A 19482-nucleotide genomic window follows, 5' to 3' on the forward strand; every position below is an offset into this window, starting at 1 on the left:
GTTCCAAATCAAAGAGCCAATCCTCCACTGCTGGCCCCTTTATGCAAAGAAGCAGTAACTTGCAGCAAATTAATTATTAACTTTAAATGAAATATAATAAGAATTTATTCCATGTCAAACTGAAGCACTTCTGCTGGTCCAGCTTTCAAAAATGTTCATAAAGAGCAGCTGATATGTTCATTTGATGGAATAAAAAAAAAACCCCTGAAATACTACAAATATTTTTCTCTTTGGAGAGTGAGACATTACAAACATTAGGCTTGTAGTACTGGGCTTATCTGAGTGTGAAGCATCTGCAAGCAGGGTTTTGTGGCTGGCAGCACGGCACTGCAGATTGTGTTATGCTGTAGTCTGCAGTAGATACATTGTCTGTGGCAATATCCCACAGCAGAGCCTCTCGTTCTTTCTCCACTTGCTTCAGAACAGTTTGATATTCTTCACTGCTGGGGTCCAGTGCTGACTCCTCTGCTTCATCCTTAGCCAGATCAAATATTAAAGGGGGATCATGAATTTCTGGCTTCCCGCTTCCTCCACCACAGGCTTCTGCACCACCTAAGAGAATAAAACACTGGTTTATTATTATTACAGTACGGAGTAATTATGGACTATTTTTCTTGGTCTATTCATCATAACATGATATCATAACACAATGTAAAAAAACAACAGGAATTGTTAAGCGCTGTATATCTTGCTATTAACTCTGTCCTGTTTGTTTTCAGTATGATCACGTCAATGATGCCAAACCCATTCCACTTTAAAGCAATAATGAGCAGCATTTTTATTAACTGCTGCATGTTACTCCTAGCTATTCAGTCAGTGTCATCTTCTGTTAGACAAGCTTATTGTTTTGAATTTGAATAATCGTATGAGAGTTATGGGAGACCTGTGATGTAAAAGGCCTTGTGACGTCCCAGTCTGACAGTCTGCAGCTCTCCAAACTCCCCTGCTGCTCCACTGTTCGGATGTATGAGGCTCTGGTAATGATATGCAATGTTATTTACAGAGTTTTATGCAGAGGAACACATAGAATGTATGCCTATATCAGAATTCACCAGCCATTTTAATGATGGATGGAGACTAGGATGTCTAAAAGATGACCCCCAGTCTGTAATTGTACATCTCAAAGTAACCCTTATACAATATGTATTTTGTGTAGATTCGAGAAAGGGTTACCTAAAAAGCTTGCTTCCCTGCCCAGTGTCTGGTGGTTATATAATACACCAAAGCCCCACAAATCAGTCGTCACGCCCTACTAAACTCACTATGTTCATGCTTTTATAGTAGCAAGTAGCAAAAAACAATGAAACTGAAATTGAACTTCCATGCTTGCTATTGTACTTCACTGATGAACATTTTCAGCTGTCCCACTCACGATTTAGTTTGGATGACCATCCCTATTCTTTTCCTATGTTGTGTAATTGCGATATCTGTTTACCATCATACCTTATGTCCTGTGTCAGAATGGTGCAGCAGAATGTCTGTTATATCAATGCCGTCATAACGTCTGTCTGAAGGTGGCTGTACGCCAGCCAGGGATAGGATTGTTGGGAAGATGTCCATACCACTACGAGGGAGAAACAAACAGCCTGTGAATCTAAACACTATTTTAATTATCAGCCCTTAAAAAACCTTTCATACCTCAACAGTGCATTACTGGTGGTATTGGGTGGGATTTTCCCAGGCCAGGTAACCACTGTCGGAACTCGGTGGCCCCCTTCCCAAGTGGTCCTCTTAGCTGATCCACCACCTCGTGACAAATACATAAACCAATCATGTAAATAGTTACCTTCAAAATATTCTGATACATGCTGATAAGTAATATCTTGTTATGAGATAAAGTTATGATGAGAGAATGACATGGTTTTCAAAATTTAGCCTCTGTACCCCACTACAATGTATTTAATAAAATTAAGATGTGATTGAAATGTAGACTTCCACTTTTAAAAGAACGGAGGTGAAGAAGAAAAAAACAGTTTAACCGTTTAGGAAATACCCATTTAATATATAGCCCCTTCATATCCACAGGCTCAAAACTAATTGAACATACTTCAATCATTTTAATAATTATATTTAACACTGCAAATTCTTTGCAGTAATACCCACTGAGATAAACAAATGATGTATTTCCTCCCTTGAGATGCTTTGCCTGGCCATTAGTGCATCTGCCTTCAGTTCCTTCTTGTTTGTAGATTTTCTGCCTTCAGTTTAGTCTTCCGTAAATGAAACACATGCTTAGTTGACTGACTCAGGCATTGAAGAATATTCTATATCTTTTTCTAAAGTTGCTCTTGGGTTGCTTTCATAGTGTGTCTTGAGTCATTATAAATGTGTACTGTGAAACAATGTCCTAAGGTTTCTGGCTTTTCAATGAGTCTTTTACAGTTCGTCCTGCTAATTTTACTGGTAGTTCCTTTATCAAATAACACAATTGATCACGTTTTACTAGCAGCCATAAAAGAGCATGTTATAACACTGCCTTCATCATGTTTGACAAATGATGTGGTATGCTTCAAATTATGAGTCCTTCTGTCTCTAAATATCTCTCTGTCCATCATTCTGGTACAAGTTAATCTCAAGGACCCCTACTTCCTTCAGATTGTTGTTAACTAGGCTAGATTCTATGTCTTCAATTTGCAATCTACTGTGGTCTATCAGGCCTTTTACGTGTTTCTGTACTCACCAGTGCATTCTTTCCCCCTTCAGACTAATGATAGGCTCCTTCACTTGCATTGACATTTCTTAGGACAGAATTTTCAGGATTCCCATAAACAGCTACTAAATTCAACACTTGGGATCAACTCCAGACCTTTTAATATAGAGAAAGCATGAAACTCACATCATTAAACTGTCCAATAACTTCTGAACCTGTGAAAATGGAGGTAATGTGTAAAAAAAAGTCTGTAATTCCTAAATGGACAATGCTTTATTTAAACACTGTGAATAAATGCTAAAAGTCTACATTCCATCACACATTGATTTCTCTTTTGTTGTATACACAGGATAAATTAGGGAATTTTTTGCTACTGTCTAAATACTTCTGGATCTGGTGTTTTAGCAGGTTTGATTATTACCTCTGCTAGTCTGCCACCTCCCTACAAAAGGCCCAGTGCTACCAGCAAACTGGCATTTCTGCTCCCAGGGGCCATTATCACCTGAAAGATACATATTGACACCTCAGATCCACAGCCTTTCTGAAAGATCTGAAAAAACGTATTTTATTATATTAAAATTGCATCCGTTCTGAAGCTTTATTCATTATGAACCATAGATGTCCCTCAAGACTTTATATGATTGCAATAATGTAGAAGGTAATACTACTGCATTCTATGCAAAAGACATGGGTTCGGTTACTAGATAGGACAGAAACAATAAACTACTCCAAAAAGGACATTTGGGCATGATTCCAGACACAAAAAAAACTACATTTGTAATGTCATTCAAATGTTAATCACTCTGTATATGCACATGTGGTACTGAATATAATTGACTCACCAGTGAACCATATGACTGTATTGTTCACGCTAAAGGCCTCAGCAGCAAGTTTTATAGACCCCACCAAACTGTCCATATCGCTGAGACTGGCAGAAAAGGCATCCTTTTCAGACACGTTTAGAAAGCCATATTGAAAAAGAGGCACATGCATATGGGCCAAGGCCACATATAACAGGAAAGGCTGCCCTCTGTTGCTGGAAGTATGCGCGCACACACACACACAAATAAGAAAAAGTTACTGTTCATGTAGCAGTGCAATAACAAAATCTGTAGAAATTTTATTATTATTATTATTATTTTTTGCCATCTATATGTAGGTATTTATGGATCACTGTGCATAAGTAGCAAGAGCAACACAATAGCAGTGTTTCCACATTTACAATTTCTTAAAACGGGATTATATTATTACCAAGTTTCAATAGTTCTTTGTCCAAATTTTCGAAACCATATTTCTGAACATAAAACATATATTTTAAATTTTTTGTTCGAAAGCTATGCTATTTTACCTTTGTAATACATATGCAAGACATATCACCACTGTCTGACCAAATCCACAAATTTCCAATATAATTCTCATTTAAGCTTCTCTATTTTTAATGTAAGCTAATGTAAATAAATAAATAAACCTCATTGTGGACCATATTTACTGTTTCATTCATCATGCAATTTTTCTATCTGAAAGGCAGATTATTTTCCATAATGTCTTTTTTTATGATTGTATATTTTGTGTGTGAAAATAAAAGTGAGCTATCAACTGAATGATTCAAATGTATACAGTAAGTATTATAAGCTATGGGAACTGACTTGGCCTTCAGCATTCTGGGGGTTTACTCCAAAGTAAAAGGCAGTAATGTGAAATAAGAGAAGCCAGGGAGTAAATACACCACCAACTTGTGGTCTATCCTTGGACTATGTCAGGGGTCAAAGTCACAGTTCTCTGCAGGATCAGTCAAAATAAACAGGACAGTTAGTAGATGAGGCATATCATACTAAAAGAACAAAGACCCTGTGGTGCCTTTGAGAAAAACGGTTACACTCAAATTTCCTTAATGTTCAAAATGTTAGCCCATTTTTTAGATACTAAAAAGGGGGGCTCTGAGCACTCATGCCTTGTATGAAATCTTATGAGGTAGAGAAGAGAGAGAGTACTCAACAGGAAAGAGGGAATACAAGGGTATAAGTATTAATGAGATGAAGGCCAGAAGAAGCAGTTAAGAACTACCTGGAATTTACATTTAATTGGCCTGCCCGCCCACACTTTTGTGTTGCAGTTTCATGGTTTCAAAAACGAAACATGTAAGTACTGCTGAACCTGTACAAATATCACCATTGTTTTTCTTTTGAAATTCCCAATAAGTTCGATGTGTCACATGACCCTCTTCCCATTGAAAAAACAAAAGTTGGATCCAAAATGGTCACCACCCATCTTGAAAAGTTGCCCCTTCCCATATATTAATGTGCCACAAACAGAAAGTTAATATCACCAGCCATTCCCATTTTATTAAGGCGTACCCATATAAATGGCCCACCCTGTAGTGTAGCATATTTACACAACTCACTGTGCTATACAACCATGATGTTGCATTTTAACTGATTGTATGTTACTGATTTCTTAATTAACTTTATGAATGTAAAATCTATTACCAGAGCATTTCTAATGCTGATAATTTTTATTCATCAATAGTACAGTAATCATCAGGAAAAATGTACCTGGCAGTCAGGATCTGTTTGACAGCTGCTTTAGCATATTGTCCAGTAAGGTCCCAGAGGTTCAAGGGCTGTTCAACTATAGTCTGGTTTTCAAAGAGAGGCAATGCTAATTTAGGGTCACATTCTCCATGCTTCCTGCTGAGTAGAAATTTGGCACTTTTAGTATTGAGATTATGCTAGATTATAGAAGTTACACCTAATGCATATGTCTGCTACATAGTTGATGTTAGTTCCTGGGCTGTGTACTCACCTGCTGTGCTTACTTTGCTCACATGGTGGACAGCTGGGGAGATCAAAGCCAGGCTGATCAGTGCAGCCCATGTCGTTACTATATGGGATTCCAAGGTAATAGTCAAAACCTGTGGTATAGATTTACAAGAGCAAAATAGGTATTTCTGATATTCCTGCTCTTCCTTTATAAGGTGATTTGAGCCAACAGTGCCTCCTAGTGGTGAATTGTCTGCCTGCTAAACCTAACTTTATAATGACCAGAGGATACTTTGGGTGTCACATAAAATGCGAAATATTTACAAAAAAAATAAATAAATTATGTAAATTTGATACATTTTTTAATCATGGGATGAATTAATGATCTTAATAACACTAATGGTTTGCTTCATATTTTTATTCCTACAACTGTTCAATAAGCTTATTTATGACATTAACGAAAATATTACATAATTATACTTAACTCTGTGGATTGGATGGTAGGGACCATTGTGTCCAAGATGCCATTTACCTGTAGCCAGAAATGAAACCATTATTAATTTTTTTTCTGAGTTAAAAAAGTTCAATGTGCAGTTATATATGTAATAACAATAAAATACATGATCAGTGACTATCAGAGACTTACTAAAAATGCTCAGAATGTTAATCAAAATAGGGTTACACTGAATAGTGATTTAAGTGCATATTGCATCTACCAATCATGGCAGTGTAATAGCCAGCGTCCTGCAGGAGCTGAGCAAATGTCATCTCATTGAGTGGAAGTCCTCCCACAGAGCCAACTGCAAAGTTGTGGGTGACTCCGTTGCGTAAGCCATGTCTGCCCGTTAGCAGCGCAGCACGAGAGGGGGAGCATGTTGAGGCAGGAGAGTGAAAATCTGTAAACCTTCAAAACAGCAGCACACAGAACATGAAATAACTGGACTACATAGTCAGGAAAGAAGGCTGTCATGTTATCTTAAAATACTGAACATGTTCATGCAAAAAAACTGCATTAGAAATGTACTGTTATAAATTCAGCAATGTGAAACTGTGGGCAGGTTCACACAGCCAATTGACCTATCAATGTATGTGGGAGGAAACTGGAACAACTGAAGGAAACCCACACAGACATAGGGAGAACACATCAAACTCCTCACAATCAAAAGAGTTGGTAAATTAATCCAAGACCATGGGATCCTAGAGATGTTTGGCTGTATATTTATACAACTCTGTTTAATTTTAAAAGTAATTTATGTAATTTCCAATTAAAAAGCCCAGTAAATTGAAATTAAAATATTAAGAATTAAAACATTTTAAAAAATAGCATTATCTGCTAAAATTAAAAAGTTTTTCGCTTTGAAATAGCTAGAGTGGCAAAACGTCAATTTTTCTCATAGAAATAATCCTACATATTTGCCTTGTCTTCTTCATGATTAAAAAAATATACTCATTAGTATACAACCACAGCAGGATTTTTACCCACATTTCTGTCTACCTTTTGCCTTCCAGCTTTAACATGTTCAGCCAGGGTGTAGAACTTTCAGTCTCTTTAGTCCAGAGATCTCCCCAACCAATATCATCTGCTAGGATAATGATAAAATTGGCTCTTTCTCCCATCTTTGTCATATTTCCATTTTCAAGGCAACTGTTGATGTAAAACAGCAGGCCTGAGAACAAGGAGCAAAACAGGAGCAGCCCGCAGAACCCTGCTTCTGCCATTCTGTGATCCAAATCTATAGAAAAGAAGAAAACATTCATGAAAACTTACTTTCCTTTGGGAAAACAGCTATAAGAACTTTCAAACATTTTTAGGGTTACTATTACACCAATCAACCATAAGATTACCACCATCACTCACTGTCCATTCTCTCAGCTCCACTGACCATACAGGAGAACTTTGTAGTTCTACAATTACAGACTGTAGTCCATCTATTTCTCTGCATAAATTGTTAGCCTCCTATCACCCTGTTCTTCAATGGTCAGGACTCCCACACAGCAGGTATGATTTGGTGGTGGTGGTGGTGGATCATTCTAAGTGCTGCAATGACACTGATACGAATGGAACACACACAACATGGCTACTGCTGGACTGAGAATAGTCCACCAACCAAAAATATCCAGCCAGCAGTGTTCTGTGTCCACTGATGAACGACTAGAGGACGGCCAACACAAACTGTGCAGCAACAGATGAGCTACTGTCTCTGACTTTACATCTACAAGGAGGTACAGAGTGGACAGTGAGTACCAGCACATCACACACTTATAGTGATCCGCTACTCAAATCATACCAAAAGCGCTCCTGTATGGTCATTGGAACTGAAATAATGGACTGTGAGTGTAGACACAAGGAAGTGGTCATAATGTTATGGTTGATCGGTGTACATTGTCCATTAATCTGTAATGGATCATCACAGGCATTTTTGAGTTTTTAATATTTCACAAATATTTCAAACCAATCTTTAACCTTGTCACATCAGGGGTTCACTAATAATTTTCTGTATTTTGTAGTAGTGCTGTACTTAAGATATATAAAATATAGTTTTGACATTTTTCATTTCATGTTATGTTGATATTCTAATTGTAAACTAGTAAGAGCCTCTTCTACAGGCAGCACACTTAAATATTTGACACTTATGCACTTTTTAGTGCACACTTCGAAATTTTTTGAGTTTAACATATTGGGAAAAAAAGAAAAGGTTGTAAGTCTATAATTAGAAAATGTAAGTTCTCTAAATACATATGTATTAGTGCACTAAAATTAACTTCATTGCAAATGATAATTAGCTCCACTTGTTAATATTTTATTTAGGTATATATTTGTGTATGTATTGTAGCTGATTTTTTTATTTTTTTTTTAATCACTTACTATATTACTAAATCCTAAAACATCACAATGTGATTTTCTTCTGTGTCATGCACACCTAGTTCTTATCTGTTCCAGCTACAAAACACAGAGAAAAATATCTGAACCACTGTGCAAAAATGTGATCACAAACCAACAGCTTCCCCTGCCCCTTCAATGTATTCAATGTAAAGTCCAGCATGTCTGTGCGAAGACTGTGTTCTCTCTTCTGGGTCCCAGGAGAATTTCTAGCCCAGCAATAACAGCTGTTACATAAGAGGCTAACAAACTTCGCTTAATGCACCAGTCTTCTTACAAAACACTAAGCCCAGTCTAACTCAGTACCTGGAGTACTACTGGCTCAGAGAGAAAGAGAGAGCAAAGCAGACAAACAGGTCTATCTTTTTAATCTACATCACAAGAGAGAAGGACTGAGAGTATGATTTCTTAATCACTGTTGACCGTAACCCAATCCTTAAAGCTCTTACAGCTGTAACCTCCCACCAAACAAGCTGCATTTTTTTCAGCAGCCCCCGGCTCAGGCACATGTTCTACTGGCAGAGAACACACTACAGTGACAAGCAGTAGACTGCATGCTTTCTTCTTAACCGGGGGAGAAGAGGTAAGAACCACCAAAATTCATGTACTTCTTTGCCTTTACCAACTTAAAAAAAAAAACACTAAACATTTTAATCAGTTTGGAAATTGGGATCCAAACCCATTAATGTTCAACAACTCAACTTAGTATGGTTTACACATAGTTCTGACTGGTTTAAAGTGATCAGATTTTTTTAAGGCAAAGTTAAAGTGATTACATGGCATTTTCATATTTTACACAAATGTGGATTTTAAATTGCAGTATTAAGTCAGTCCCTGTGTGGTGGATAAAACACTGAATGTAATCAGGGAAAGGAACCTCCAAATTTAGCCTTATTATTTAATCAAATTGAAAAAAATAATAATTTAATTAGACCAACTTAAACGTGTTAAATTTGTAAGTGCAATAAATATATGAAGGGGTGAATAAGCTAACAGAGAAAATTGGTAAAACTATTGTCTCTGATTTGAAAAAGATTTTATTCTATACATTCACTCTCAGAAAAAAGGTACAGTTTGGGTATATGTGTTTTCTTTAAGGTACAGTTTACATTCCAGGTGGTAAGTATGTATTTGTGCCTTTTTATTACAAATCACAAGGACATAAATAACAAATGTGTGGCTGCGTCTCAAACCACAAACTCTTTTATTCACATACTACACTAAGTAATGCACTGCTAACGGTGGTGCACTATTTTATTACATCTTTACATATATACATCTTTACAGTGATTTTGGTTAAAGGACCCATGACTCCTTCAGTCCTTACTGAAAAATATTCCGTGTTATTTTACTTAAATTATATTATAGCCCATTAAATGGTATTTATTTATATGACACATCTATCATTTTTAACAAGTGCATTTGACTTTTTAATGTCTATATTTTATATTATGATAAAATTATTCCTTTTTTTCAATGGCACATAAACAAAACTTTATTCTCAGTGATTCTATTTTAAGGCAGAAAACAATAGAATTGCAAATAATTTTCTTACTAAAATGCATGGGCACCACTTTTAATTGTCCAAAATATGTGTAGTGAAGGAACTTTTTATTTTATTTATTTATTTATTTATTTATTTTGCCAGTAAGGGATACAGCATGTCTCCCTAAGGTTACCACCCCTTGACCAGTGTTTGTACCCTAAAAAGTAGTTTGGTTCTGTTCAGCAAACAAATCACAATCTGTCAGAGCCCACTTATTGATCTTCACACTGCTGTTAAAAGCACTCTCTATTGCCTTGAGTATGTAAGCAGATTCAATAGAGCACTTTGTGTAATTTCTATATTTATGTCCTTTGCAATGTTTTAGGGTGTAATGAGGAGATTAAAACTTTCTAGTGAATGCGCTGGCATATAAATCCATTTTAATTAAATTTCCAAACCACTTAAATTTGCCCTAGTGTGGGGTAAACATGGAAGACTGCTGAATTAGGTGAAGGTCATTCACCTACTGGTGGGAGGAGTTATGTGTTTTTTAAGAGTGTTTATAGTTAACAATTATGGATTTTTTTATGTAATGAGATGATGATGTATCAGAGATGTGAGGAATATCATAAATCCATACTCAAGTATATGCATTAACTAAGCAACAACATGTGTATAAGTATTAAATTAGGCATACAATACTTGGCTACTAACAGTGGAAAAATGAATAATACTTAAGTTAAAAAATGACAACACAAAAAATTAGGTTTGTAGGAGTCTATTCTCGGTTTGGTCTAAAATAAAATTCTAAAGCGCCAAAGCTTGTTCTGAGGTGACTAAACACAAAGCAGCACACCACCAAAACAGAGTGAATTTAAATCTAAAAAGGCCATACATATGAATGATTAAAGTATTACAAGTCAAAACTGAGATTATATCACTCACTGATATACCTGAGTATAAGTAAGAGTATTTTAATGAGAATACTCAGAGAAAGAGAAGCAGTGCTAGCCTCTTACGCACATGTGCAGTTATGAATCATAACTCCAACATCAAAGCGCATGCGCACTTCTGCGCAGCTCTAACGCAGCTCCCAGTTTGCTTTAACTGCAGCCGTTCACAACTTCCTCCCGACGACAGAATAAACCAAGAGCTAAAGTTGTTAAGAGGGTTTTTAGACCCGTGTCTCGAAAACGGGTTCCTTCAAACATTCCTCACCGAACAGGAGTTGTTTTGGATCAGTTCCTCTCTCTTCCTAACGGCAGTTTCACTGCAGAGTTGTTGACACGGCGTGACGTCATGTTGTCATCACGTGATGTAAACTATAGCGAGCTAATATAAATAGTTTAATATCATCCATTAGTTTTTATCATTATTATGAGTGGGCAGGACCGTTAACTTTATATCACACTCCACTTTTACATTTTAAATATTTAACCCATTAATATAGGAAAAGTTAAGTCCTCCTTCATTTATTTATTAACTCCTAATATCTCATCTGCGTTCCTCAGAATTATATAATTAGAAGTTTATTCAAAAAACAAAAGCCTCTAATACCTTAACAGTGGTTAAGATGTAAATAATTCGCCTTAAAAGAGTGTGTATAGTCCGTACCTCGATTTACCTCTGCCCTGTTCGACTGCAACATGAAAGCCCCACCCCAAACGTCGACAGGATTGTATCCTTAGGTTTATGAGGTCAAAAACCAGTCTGTCTGAATTTTGAAGTATGAGATTCTGGAACACTGCAGTATGGAGTGCTGAGCAATGGCGTGAATTGCTTTCAATGTTTTAACATATAAATACCACAGGGACATGTTTCCTGTGCTCAATGTGTTCCCTGAGTCTTATTGCTGACCTGAAATAATTAATCTTGATTACATCAAATTTTAGTAGTTTGTTGTTATTACTTAATGCATCATAAACTAGTCTGACTATGCTACTGAGTTCATATGAAATCCAATTATTATTATGAATATACATGATGAATGTAGAACATAGGAAATATAAAAATTAATTATATGTAATAAATATATGATGTTTGCCCCTCTGTGTTGTACTGCAGAGGGAGCTAAGAGAGGAACCAGGTCCCCTTATATATTTTTAAACTCTTTGTAAACATAGACTTAAATCTGATTTCATAACAAACATGTAATAGAGAGTGAAGAGTGTCACAGACCTTAGACATATTTTGGAGCAAACAGTGTGCTGCTTTGAAGACATTACCTTAGTGATTCTTGAAAGTTTCTGAATATTGCTGAAAGTAATTGTGTTTACTTTTTTTTTCTTTACCAGTTAGTCAAATGTATAGGTTAAAGGCCTTTGTGCAATTCAACCAGACACTTCATAAACCGAAGAAACATGAGATTCAGTAGGATGTATAGTTCTGAAGCTAGCTAACCAGAATTTGCCAGTAGCACATCTAAGGTTTAAAAGAGACGAAGTCAGACAAGTTTGGAGCTCATATATAACCTGTAAGATTATGTAAAATGTTGGAAAATGCTTCAATGCTGTGGGACTAAAAACATTCTTATTAATGCAAGAAATATTTTGATAGAAACTCAAGTGGATATATTACAGTAAGATTATTCATGTTCAGATAAATACCAGCTGTAGGATCACAACAGTGTTGTAGTAACAACTTTACAATAAGTGTACATACTCTATAAGCCAGTAATATATATTAAAACATATAAATTAATATATTTGTTTTCTATATTTTGCAGTTTTCACACCTATATTCATGGCCCTGTGGATCTTCAGAAATGGCGGTTGCCTGGGGCCTAAAATCTACTCTGAAATCCCAGATGGAGGTTGGGGTTGGATTGTGGCTGTGGCCTTTTTTCTGGTTGAGGTCTTCACTTATGGGGTCATCAAAAGCTTTGGCATTTTCCTTAAGGATCTTATGTGCGAGTTTAATGAGGGTAACAGTCGTGTTTCGTGGATCATCTCAATATGTGTGTTTATAATGACTTTCACAGGTAAGACCCATATAGGCCAAACCCAATTTTGGTGAAATCATACTTAAAGTTTCTGTGCTCATCTGTGTAAACTTCTCATCCATGTACCTGTGGCTCAGCACCGCTATCAACTGTACTGAGCAATCGGTTTGGATTTCAACCTGTCGTAATACTCGGAGGAGTCTTTATTTCCCTGGGAACAATCTCCACTGCATTCACCAGCTCCATCAGTCAGATTTACATCACTATCGGGATCGTTGCTGGTAAATCAATATGATTGGCTCTAATTTGGGTCTAAGAGAGAATATAGATGAAATGTGGAGGTACTCTAATAGTACATTTGTTTTGGTATGAGAGTAATAATGTTAGAAGCTGACTTAATTATTATCTATAACAACGTACACCTGTAGCACTTAAAGTATACAGCAGTATTACAGCTGATAAACAATAGAGCAGTCAATAGTAAAATGTGGTGCTGTGATTTGCTGCTGACAAATAAAACACCACAAATCAAAAGAAGATAATTATAACTATTATCTGAATTTGCCACTGTGCAGGGTTGGGCTACTGCTTGACATTCCTCCCTACTGTCACAATACTGACCCAATACTTCAGTAAACGTCGCTCCCTGGTGACTGCCTTGGCCTCTACTGGAGAATCCTTTGCCATATTTGCTTTTGCCCCAGGTAAGGACAAACTAAACAATATGAATAGAGACTATAGTGGCAAAAAACCATATTTCCCCTAATACTGCTGCCAATATGAATTCCTCTGTTGTAAGAACTAAATAAAAGTATCTAAACAAAAATGAGATTCATATCATGATTTAATACAATACAACGATGCTGGTATTACAGATAGACTTATTAAATATTTCAGTGAGAGTGTTTCAATGCTATTATTATTATTAGGTTTTATTACATTTTCTTAATTGTCTTAAACACTTCTTATTTACTTTTGCAGCATTCACAGCAATTAAGACACATATCGGCTGGAGACACACAATGGTGGTGCTTGGAATATTACAGGGTACAATCGTCATTTGTGGACTTCTGCTTCGGCCCTTGATCATTAAACCTAAAACTACAGAGACTATGGAGAGTTTCGCCCAACCCTTGAAATCCAGAAAGCAGGAGATTATAAAGTCCTCCCCTGATTCTGAGCTCCGTGGTTCTTTAAGCTCTGGAGACTCAGGTGTACAATCTCTAGAGGAGCCTGAAGTAACGAGACAGAAAAAAGAGGCAGAACCCCTTCATATTCCTCAAAGCCAAAATGACCAAACCCAAGAGGAGCCAGCTAGAAGCAAACTCCTGGACCTAACAGTGCTGAAAGAAGGCAGCTTTGTTTGCTATGCTGCATTTGGCCTCTTTGCAACTCTTGGCTTTTTTGCCCCACAGCTCTACGTGGTGGAGCTCAGTGCAAGCATGGGAACTGAAAGGGACAAGGCTTCCTACATGCTGTCAATAATGGCAGTGGCAGAGATCTTTGGGCGTCTTTCTATTGGCTGGATCCTGAGCTGGGGGCGTATCAGGAAAATATTTGTCCTGCTTGCATGTGTAACACTGATGTGTCTGGTCCTTGTGCTCTTTACTGTAGTGGATGGTTTCTGGGGTTTGGCTGTTTGCTGTGTGCTCTATGGTTTCCTGCTGGGCAATATCGCATCCACACACATCCCCATGCTGGCAGAGGATGATGTGGTGGGCATCAAGAGGATGCCCTTAGCTGTGGGTGTTTACGTCTGTATCCAGAGTTTTGCAGGGCTTGCTGGACCACCTTTAGGAGGTAAGGACATTTTCTATCTGCTTGTAAGGTTAGAACACAAACTCAAACAAGTTTAAATGTGTCAGTTTTTCAGTCCCAAATGGGAGAGTTTAGAGGATTTAGAGTATTCTCCCTACATTTTTACTGATTCATCTGTTTTATTAGTTGTTAATTAAAATGGCAACATTACAACAATGGGATGGTGTACTCTGGCCACAGAAAATCCCTCCTCCCATAGATGCTGTTGCTACATGACAATCCCCCTGATAGCATTGTAACACTTTAAAATGTTCAGTAGCACAAAGATAACACAACTGCTCCTGATAAGAAACTGCTTCTCTAAACCAAAATACTTTAGAACTGACAAAATATGCAGGAAAATTATTTTGTTTTTAGATTTAGAATTTAATATCTATTCAGGAGGATGCTTTAACAACTGAAGCTAACCATTTGGATGAGCTAATATTAGCACAAATGCTAATCAGGACTCAGTCTTTTAAAAGTTTTTCAGCAAACTTAAAAAAAAAAATACACAGATGGCACATGTATTGATATGTATCTTTACACACATTGATAATCAACAATTTAGCACACAGCAATTCTGTTAAATCATCCTATAACCTAAAATGTAGCATTTAAAGAAGCTAACTAGGTAACTCAGTTATTGTTAGACATACTATTAAAATGAGTTTTGGCAAAAAATTGAACACAGTAGCTTAAATTTACCATTTGAAGATTCCTCATCTGTCTGTTAATAGCGCTTGTTTCTGGATGGTAAGAATAGTGCCAGGCATTATGTTTTCATCAATATAACTCATGTCCACACATAGTTGGTGTTAGTACTGTGTGTGTGTACTGTAAATTATCCAGTACCCTATTTTTACTATCCTCCAGACTATGGTTTATTACTCATTTAAAATGTTTTCCAGGTGTTTTGGTGGACATTACTCAAAATTACAGCTCAGCCTTCTATTCTTGTGCTGTGGGAATGGGTCTTGGTGCAATTTTCCTTGGGCTGGTACGCCCAGCAAAGACGGGTTACTTGTGCAAAAAGAAGAAGTTCAGCCCATGTCAAGACATCCCTGCAGTTGAGCATTTGAGTGAGGATAAAGTTATGCCTTTCTAGAGATGGATACTCTCCCAAACCCACAAAGTCAATCCTGAAATAAACTGCTATCTGTGGACTGAACTGGACAAATTTAATTCAAGGGGAATACTAGCAGATCTGTGATTAGCTGGCCATGGAGTAGCTTCAAACTCAGTGTTGAGGCAGAGGGTAACTCTAATTAATGACTGTATACATAATACATAATATAATATACAGTCACAAAAAGTTTACTCAGGCCATATATTCATATAACATAGCTACAGAGCATCTCATTTTGTTTCATGCCTTTCTACAGAGATGCTGCAAGCTGTGTGTGCACAGTTTAATACATATTTCCACAGTAGCTGACTTTTAAAAAACTAATTACAAGGGGTTGCTACAAACCTTTGGCTATATGGTGTACCTAATAACATGTCATCAAGAAGATCTTATTTCTAGAAGACTTGGATTGAAAGATTGCTTGACTATATGCCCAAAAAGTAGTATTTTTATTTTTTTGTAAAACACTTTTATTAGTTTTGAAGACTTTGTAAGTTTAGCCTGCAGGAGTTTATGTTCTACAGAGTAAATGCACTAAAATAATTATTAATTATATGTGTATTAAACTAAAGTTTTACTCAGAAACATAAGAGACAGCAGAGGACAACCAAAGCTAACAGATTCCACAGAATAACACAGTGCTGTCAAATTGAAATTAATTAGTGACTCATTGTTGTATTGAAAGTTCCAATTATCAAGAAATTAATCATCATGGATATGCATTATGTCCAGTTTTACTGAAGGTTCACTTAATGCATGTCATTATTTAGACCTTTCACAATTTTTTAAAAGGTAAGAGCACATGGTACACATATTAAGCATATTGTTGCTGTCCATTTAAAAACATGTATCTCCCAAAATAGTAGCTTTACAGAAGGGAAAACCTGATGTTTGAATGGAAGTCAATGTATAAAAGATTTAATTCCAAGTAATTTTGGAGCATTTTTATTGGTCCTTTCAACAGGAATATTTTTCATGACATGAAGGACAGCTGCTGTGTTCAAATGATGCAGTAAACTAAGAAAATTTGATAAAAAGTAAGATTGTGGACAGTGACGATATCCTAAAAATAAAAGATGTGGCAATTGTATTAATTACTTATCCAGACATGCCAAAAGTCATGGGATAGCAGTATGTAAATTGATTACAAACTGGTGGTATCTTAGGGGATGTGTTAGAAATGCCTACCCCTATAATTTGTGAGGTGTTACCTTCTGAGTTGAACAGTGGCTCATGGCATACGTGAATTATTTGTACAAGGCATGATAATGAGCCCCAAACAAATGAGACATTCCATATCTGTACTTAACTTCATAATCAATTGACCATTAACTGTCCAAATTACTATGACATTTGGCATGTCAGTGTATAACAACTGTAATTTGTTGCACAGTGTCAATCTGCTGGATCGGTTCTACTATATTATTTTCAGATTTCCTAATTATGTTATTTTTTTTATCTAGTGCAATGAAACATATTTATTGATGATATGACTTTAGGCCAGTACAATTGTAAACATGATGTAAATGTGTTCACATAATGGTTAAATGAAAGGACATACCATTTCAGTAACTGTCAAAGCTTAACGTTATTTTTGAGGTTAAAGTTTGATGTGAGCCAATCTACTTTAATGTGAATATTAATTAAGTAATTAATTAATTAAATGTTTTGTAACCACTACATCTTGTTCAGGGTCACAGTGGGTCCAGAGTCTATCAAAGGGGTAACACACAAACACACAGTCTCTCACACCTATAGACAACTGACCTACCAATGTGTTTTGGACTGTGGGAGAAAACCAGAAAACCTGCAGACACAGGGGCAACCAGTGGTGGACAATAACAAAGTAAATGTAATTCGTTATTGTGCTTAAGCATTTTTTGGTGTATCTGTACTTTACTCAGGTATTTCCATTTTGGGCGACTTTTTACTTTTACTCCACTACATTTCAAATCAAACATCTTACTTTTTACTCCACTACATTGTGAAAACATTGTCTACGGTGGCGTTTTAGGGCCACAGCCCTAAAAAAAAAGATTCAAAGAAAAAAGTAATAATTCTGAGAATATTCTCGGTATAATTCTGAAGAAAAAATCTCTGAATAATTCTGAGAATATTCTCGGAATAATTCACTGCGTATGATGGAGCAGACACACAGTGTAACTGTGGAATGCAGTGTGTTGCTTAAGTCATACTATGGTATAGATTTTTTCTTAGAATTATTCAGAGATTCTTTCTCAGAATTCTGACTTTAATCTCAGAATCTCATTTCTCATTCATCGTGCAAAAACAAGTGAAAATCTTTCTCCTCCTAAAACCAATAATACCAAAGGCACTCTTTGTTTTTAAGTGTTGAGCGAGTTTAAGACTGTAAGTAATTAATTTCAGTTCTTAGAACCGTTATGAATTAACAAAATTATTTGTACCCTTTAGTATTTGGCTGTATTTGAGTTATCAGTAACTGCGGATTTATCAGGAGTTATCAGGTATTACGGATCTATAGATGTCACAAATCACTCAGTTAGTTGGAGATTTATTAAACATAATACGTGAAGCAAGGTCAAAACCAGAAGAAATATTCCCAAACCCAAAATCAGTACTGAGAGTTAAACAAGTCCAAAAGACAAAAACGAGTATCAGACAAAAACGCAGCCTGTTTAAAAAAACAGTGTTTCATAATTGCAGAAATCACTCAAACTTTGTCTGCAACTATGTAGACAAAACAGAGCTTAAAGGAATACTACTATTTTTACCTTAAAATTACATCTTCAAAATCATTGTGATGCTTCACTGACCTATAATAGGGAGAATAGAACTTCTGTTGTTGCTACTGTGGGCTCAGCGCTGCAGAAATTGCACTATGTAACATTTGGAGGAAGCTAGGAGACCACCCCTTTCCTTCACCTCCCTACCAATTTCAGTAGTTAATATTTCTGGACTTCTTGATTTGAGCAGCTTGAACCACAGTTGTTGTGGTCTGCGTAGACTTCGTGAGTTACATTTCTGGAGAAGTGCACATCAGGCCGTGCTGCCTACGGCATAGGTTCAACAAAAAATGATAAATTGGGTTTAATATTCAGGCGACAGTGACCTATGTAATATTTGATAACATAATTAATTGTATTTATTCTTTGGCCATTTCTGCTGTGTTCAGTGTCAGAGTAATTAATGATATTCTATTAAAAGACTGGGGGAACCAAGAATGACACACGAGTCATTTCACCTACAATGTGTTAAATATGAGTTGTTACAAAAATGATAATAGGACATTAGAGCTATAATACCACATGGTACTTTTATTTTCAATACTGAAGTAAGATTGAAGGTAAATACTTTTGTACTTGTACTCAAGTGGAAATCTACGATGAGAATTTTTACTGGAGTAATATTTTACCATGTGTATCTGTGCTTTTACTCAAGTACATGGTTTGTGTACGTTGTCCACCACTGGGGGGAACACACTTAACCCTTCACACACTGAGAACAAAGGCAGGGATCAACCCACAACCCCTGGACCCTGGAGCTGTTAGACGACCACACTATGTGTTGTGTTGCTTAATGTGAATATCAATTCAGGTCTCAGGCTTTTAACAATGTGAATGTGAAAAGGGGATTGTTAATTTGAATCAATGCCTATAGCCTGTGGCAGGAGTGTGAGAACCTCTACACAGGATAATTTTCTAAGCAATTTTCTAAAAAAAAATTGTTATAGACTGAGAACTACTGTGTAACTTGAAATTTGTCTTTCTGGAAAAGGACTTTTTAATGGTGTAAGTTCCCAAAGGATGATTTTGCTGAATGTTTTATGTTTTAAAAACAGAAATACAATGTATATAATT

The 19482-nt window shown here is 36.3% G+C and overlaps 2 protein-coding genes across 4 annotated transcripts; one reads left to right on the forward strand and one right to left on the reverse strand.

Annotated features, from left to right (window-relative positions):
* Window positions 1-264: 264 nt before the first annotated feature.
* On the reverse strand, window positions 265-11124 carry arsg (arylsulfatase G). 2 transcript variants are annotated; one of them, XM_066665603.1, is made up of 12 exons: window positions 10995-11124; window positions 6905-7142; window positions 6126-6313; window positions 5894-5941; window positions 5453-5561; window positions 5203-5337; window positions 3493-3686; window positions 3072-3152; window positions 1639-1747; window positions 1444-1564; window positions 884-974; window positions 265-552 (listed from the first exon to the last, which is right to left on the reverse strand). In XM_066665603.1, the coding sequence occupies exons 2-12, from the start codon at window positions 7126-7128 to the stop codon at window positions 275-277; spliced, it is 1578 nt and encodes a 525-aa protein (XP_066521700.1). In that variant the 5' UTR covers window positions 7129-7142; window positions 10995-11124; the 3' UTR covers window positions 265-274. The 2 variants fall into 2 exon arrangements, with proteins under 2 accessions (XP_066521700.1, XP_066521699.1); XM_066665602.1 differs by having other exon boundaries at window positions 5203-5340.
* LOC136692311 (monocarboxylate transporter 7) lies at window positions 8793-19418 on the forward strand. 2 transcript variants are annotated; one of them, XM_066665604.1, is made up of 6 exons: window positions 8793-8873; window positions 12502-12756; window positions 12855-12998; window positions 13293-13421; window positions 13699-14517; window positions 15426-19418. In XM_066665604.1, the coding sequence occupies exons 2-6, from the start codon at window positions 12519-12521 to the stop codon at window positions 15620-15622; spliced, it is 1527 nt and encodes a 508-aa protein (XP_066521701.1). In that variant the 5' UTR covers window positions 8793-8873; window positions 12502-12518; the 3' UTR covers window positions 15623-19418. The 2 variants fall into 2 exon arrangements, with proteins under 2 accessions (XP_066521701.1, XP_066521702.1); XM_066665605.1 differs by lacking the exon at window positions 8793-8873 and adding an exon at window positions 11936-12038.
* The last annotated feature ends 64 nt before the right edge of the window (window positions 19419-19482 follow it).

This window comes from Hoplias malabaricus, chromosome 3 (assembly GCF_029633855.1).
Source record: "Hoplias malabaricus isolate fHopMal1 chromosome 3, fHopMal1.hap1, whole genome shotgun sequence".
NCBI classification, from domain to species: Eukaryota; Metazoa; Chordata; class Actinopteri; order Characiformes; family Erythrinidae; genus Hoplias; species Hoplias malabaricus.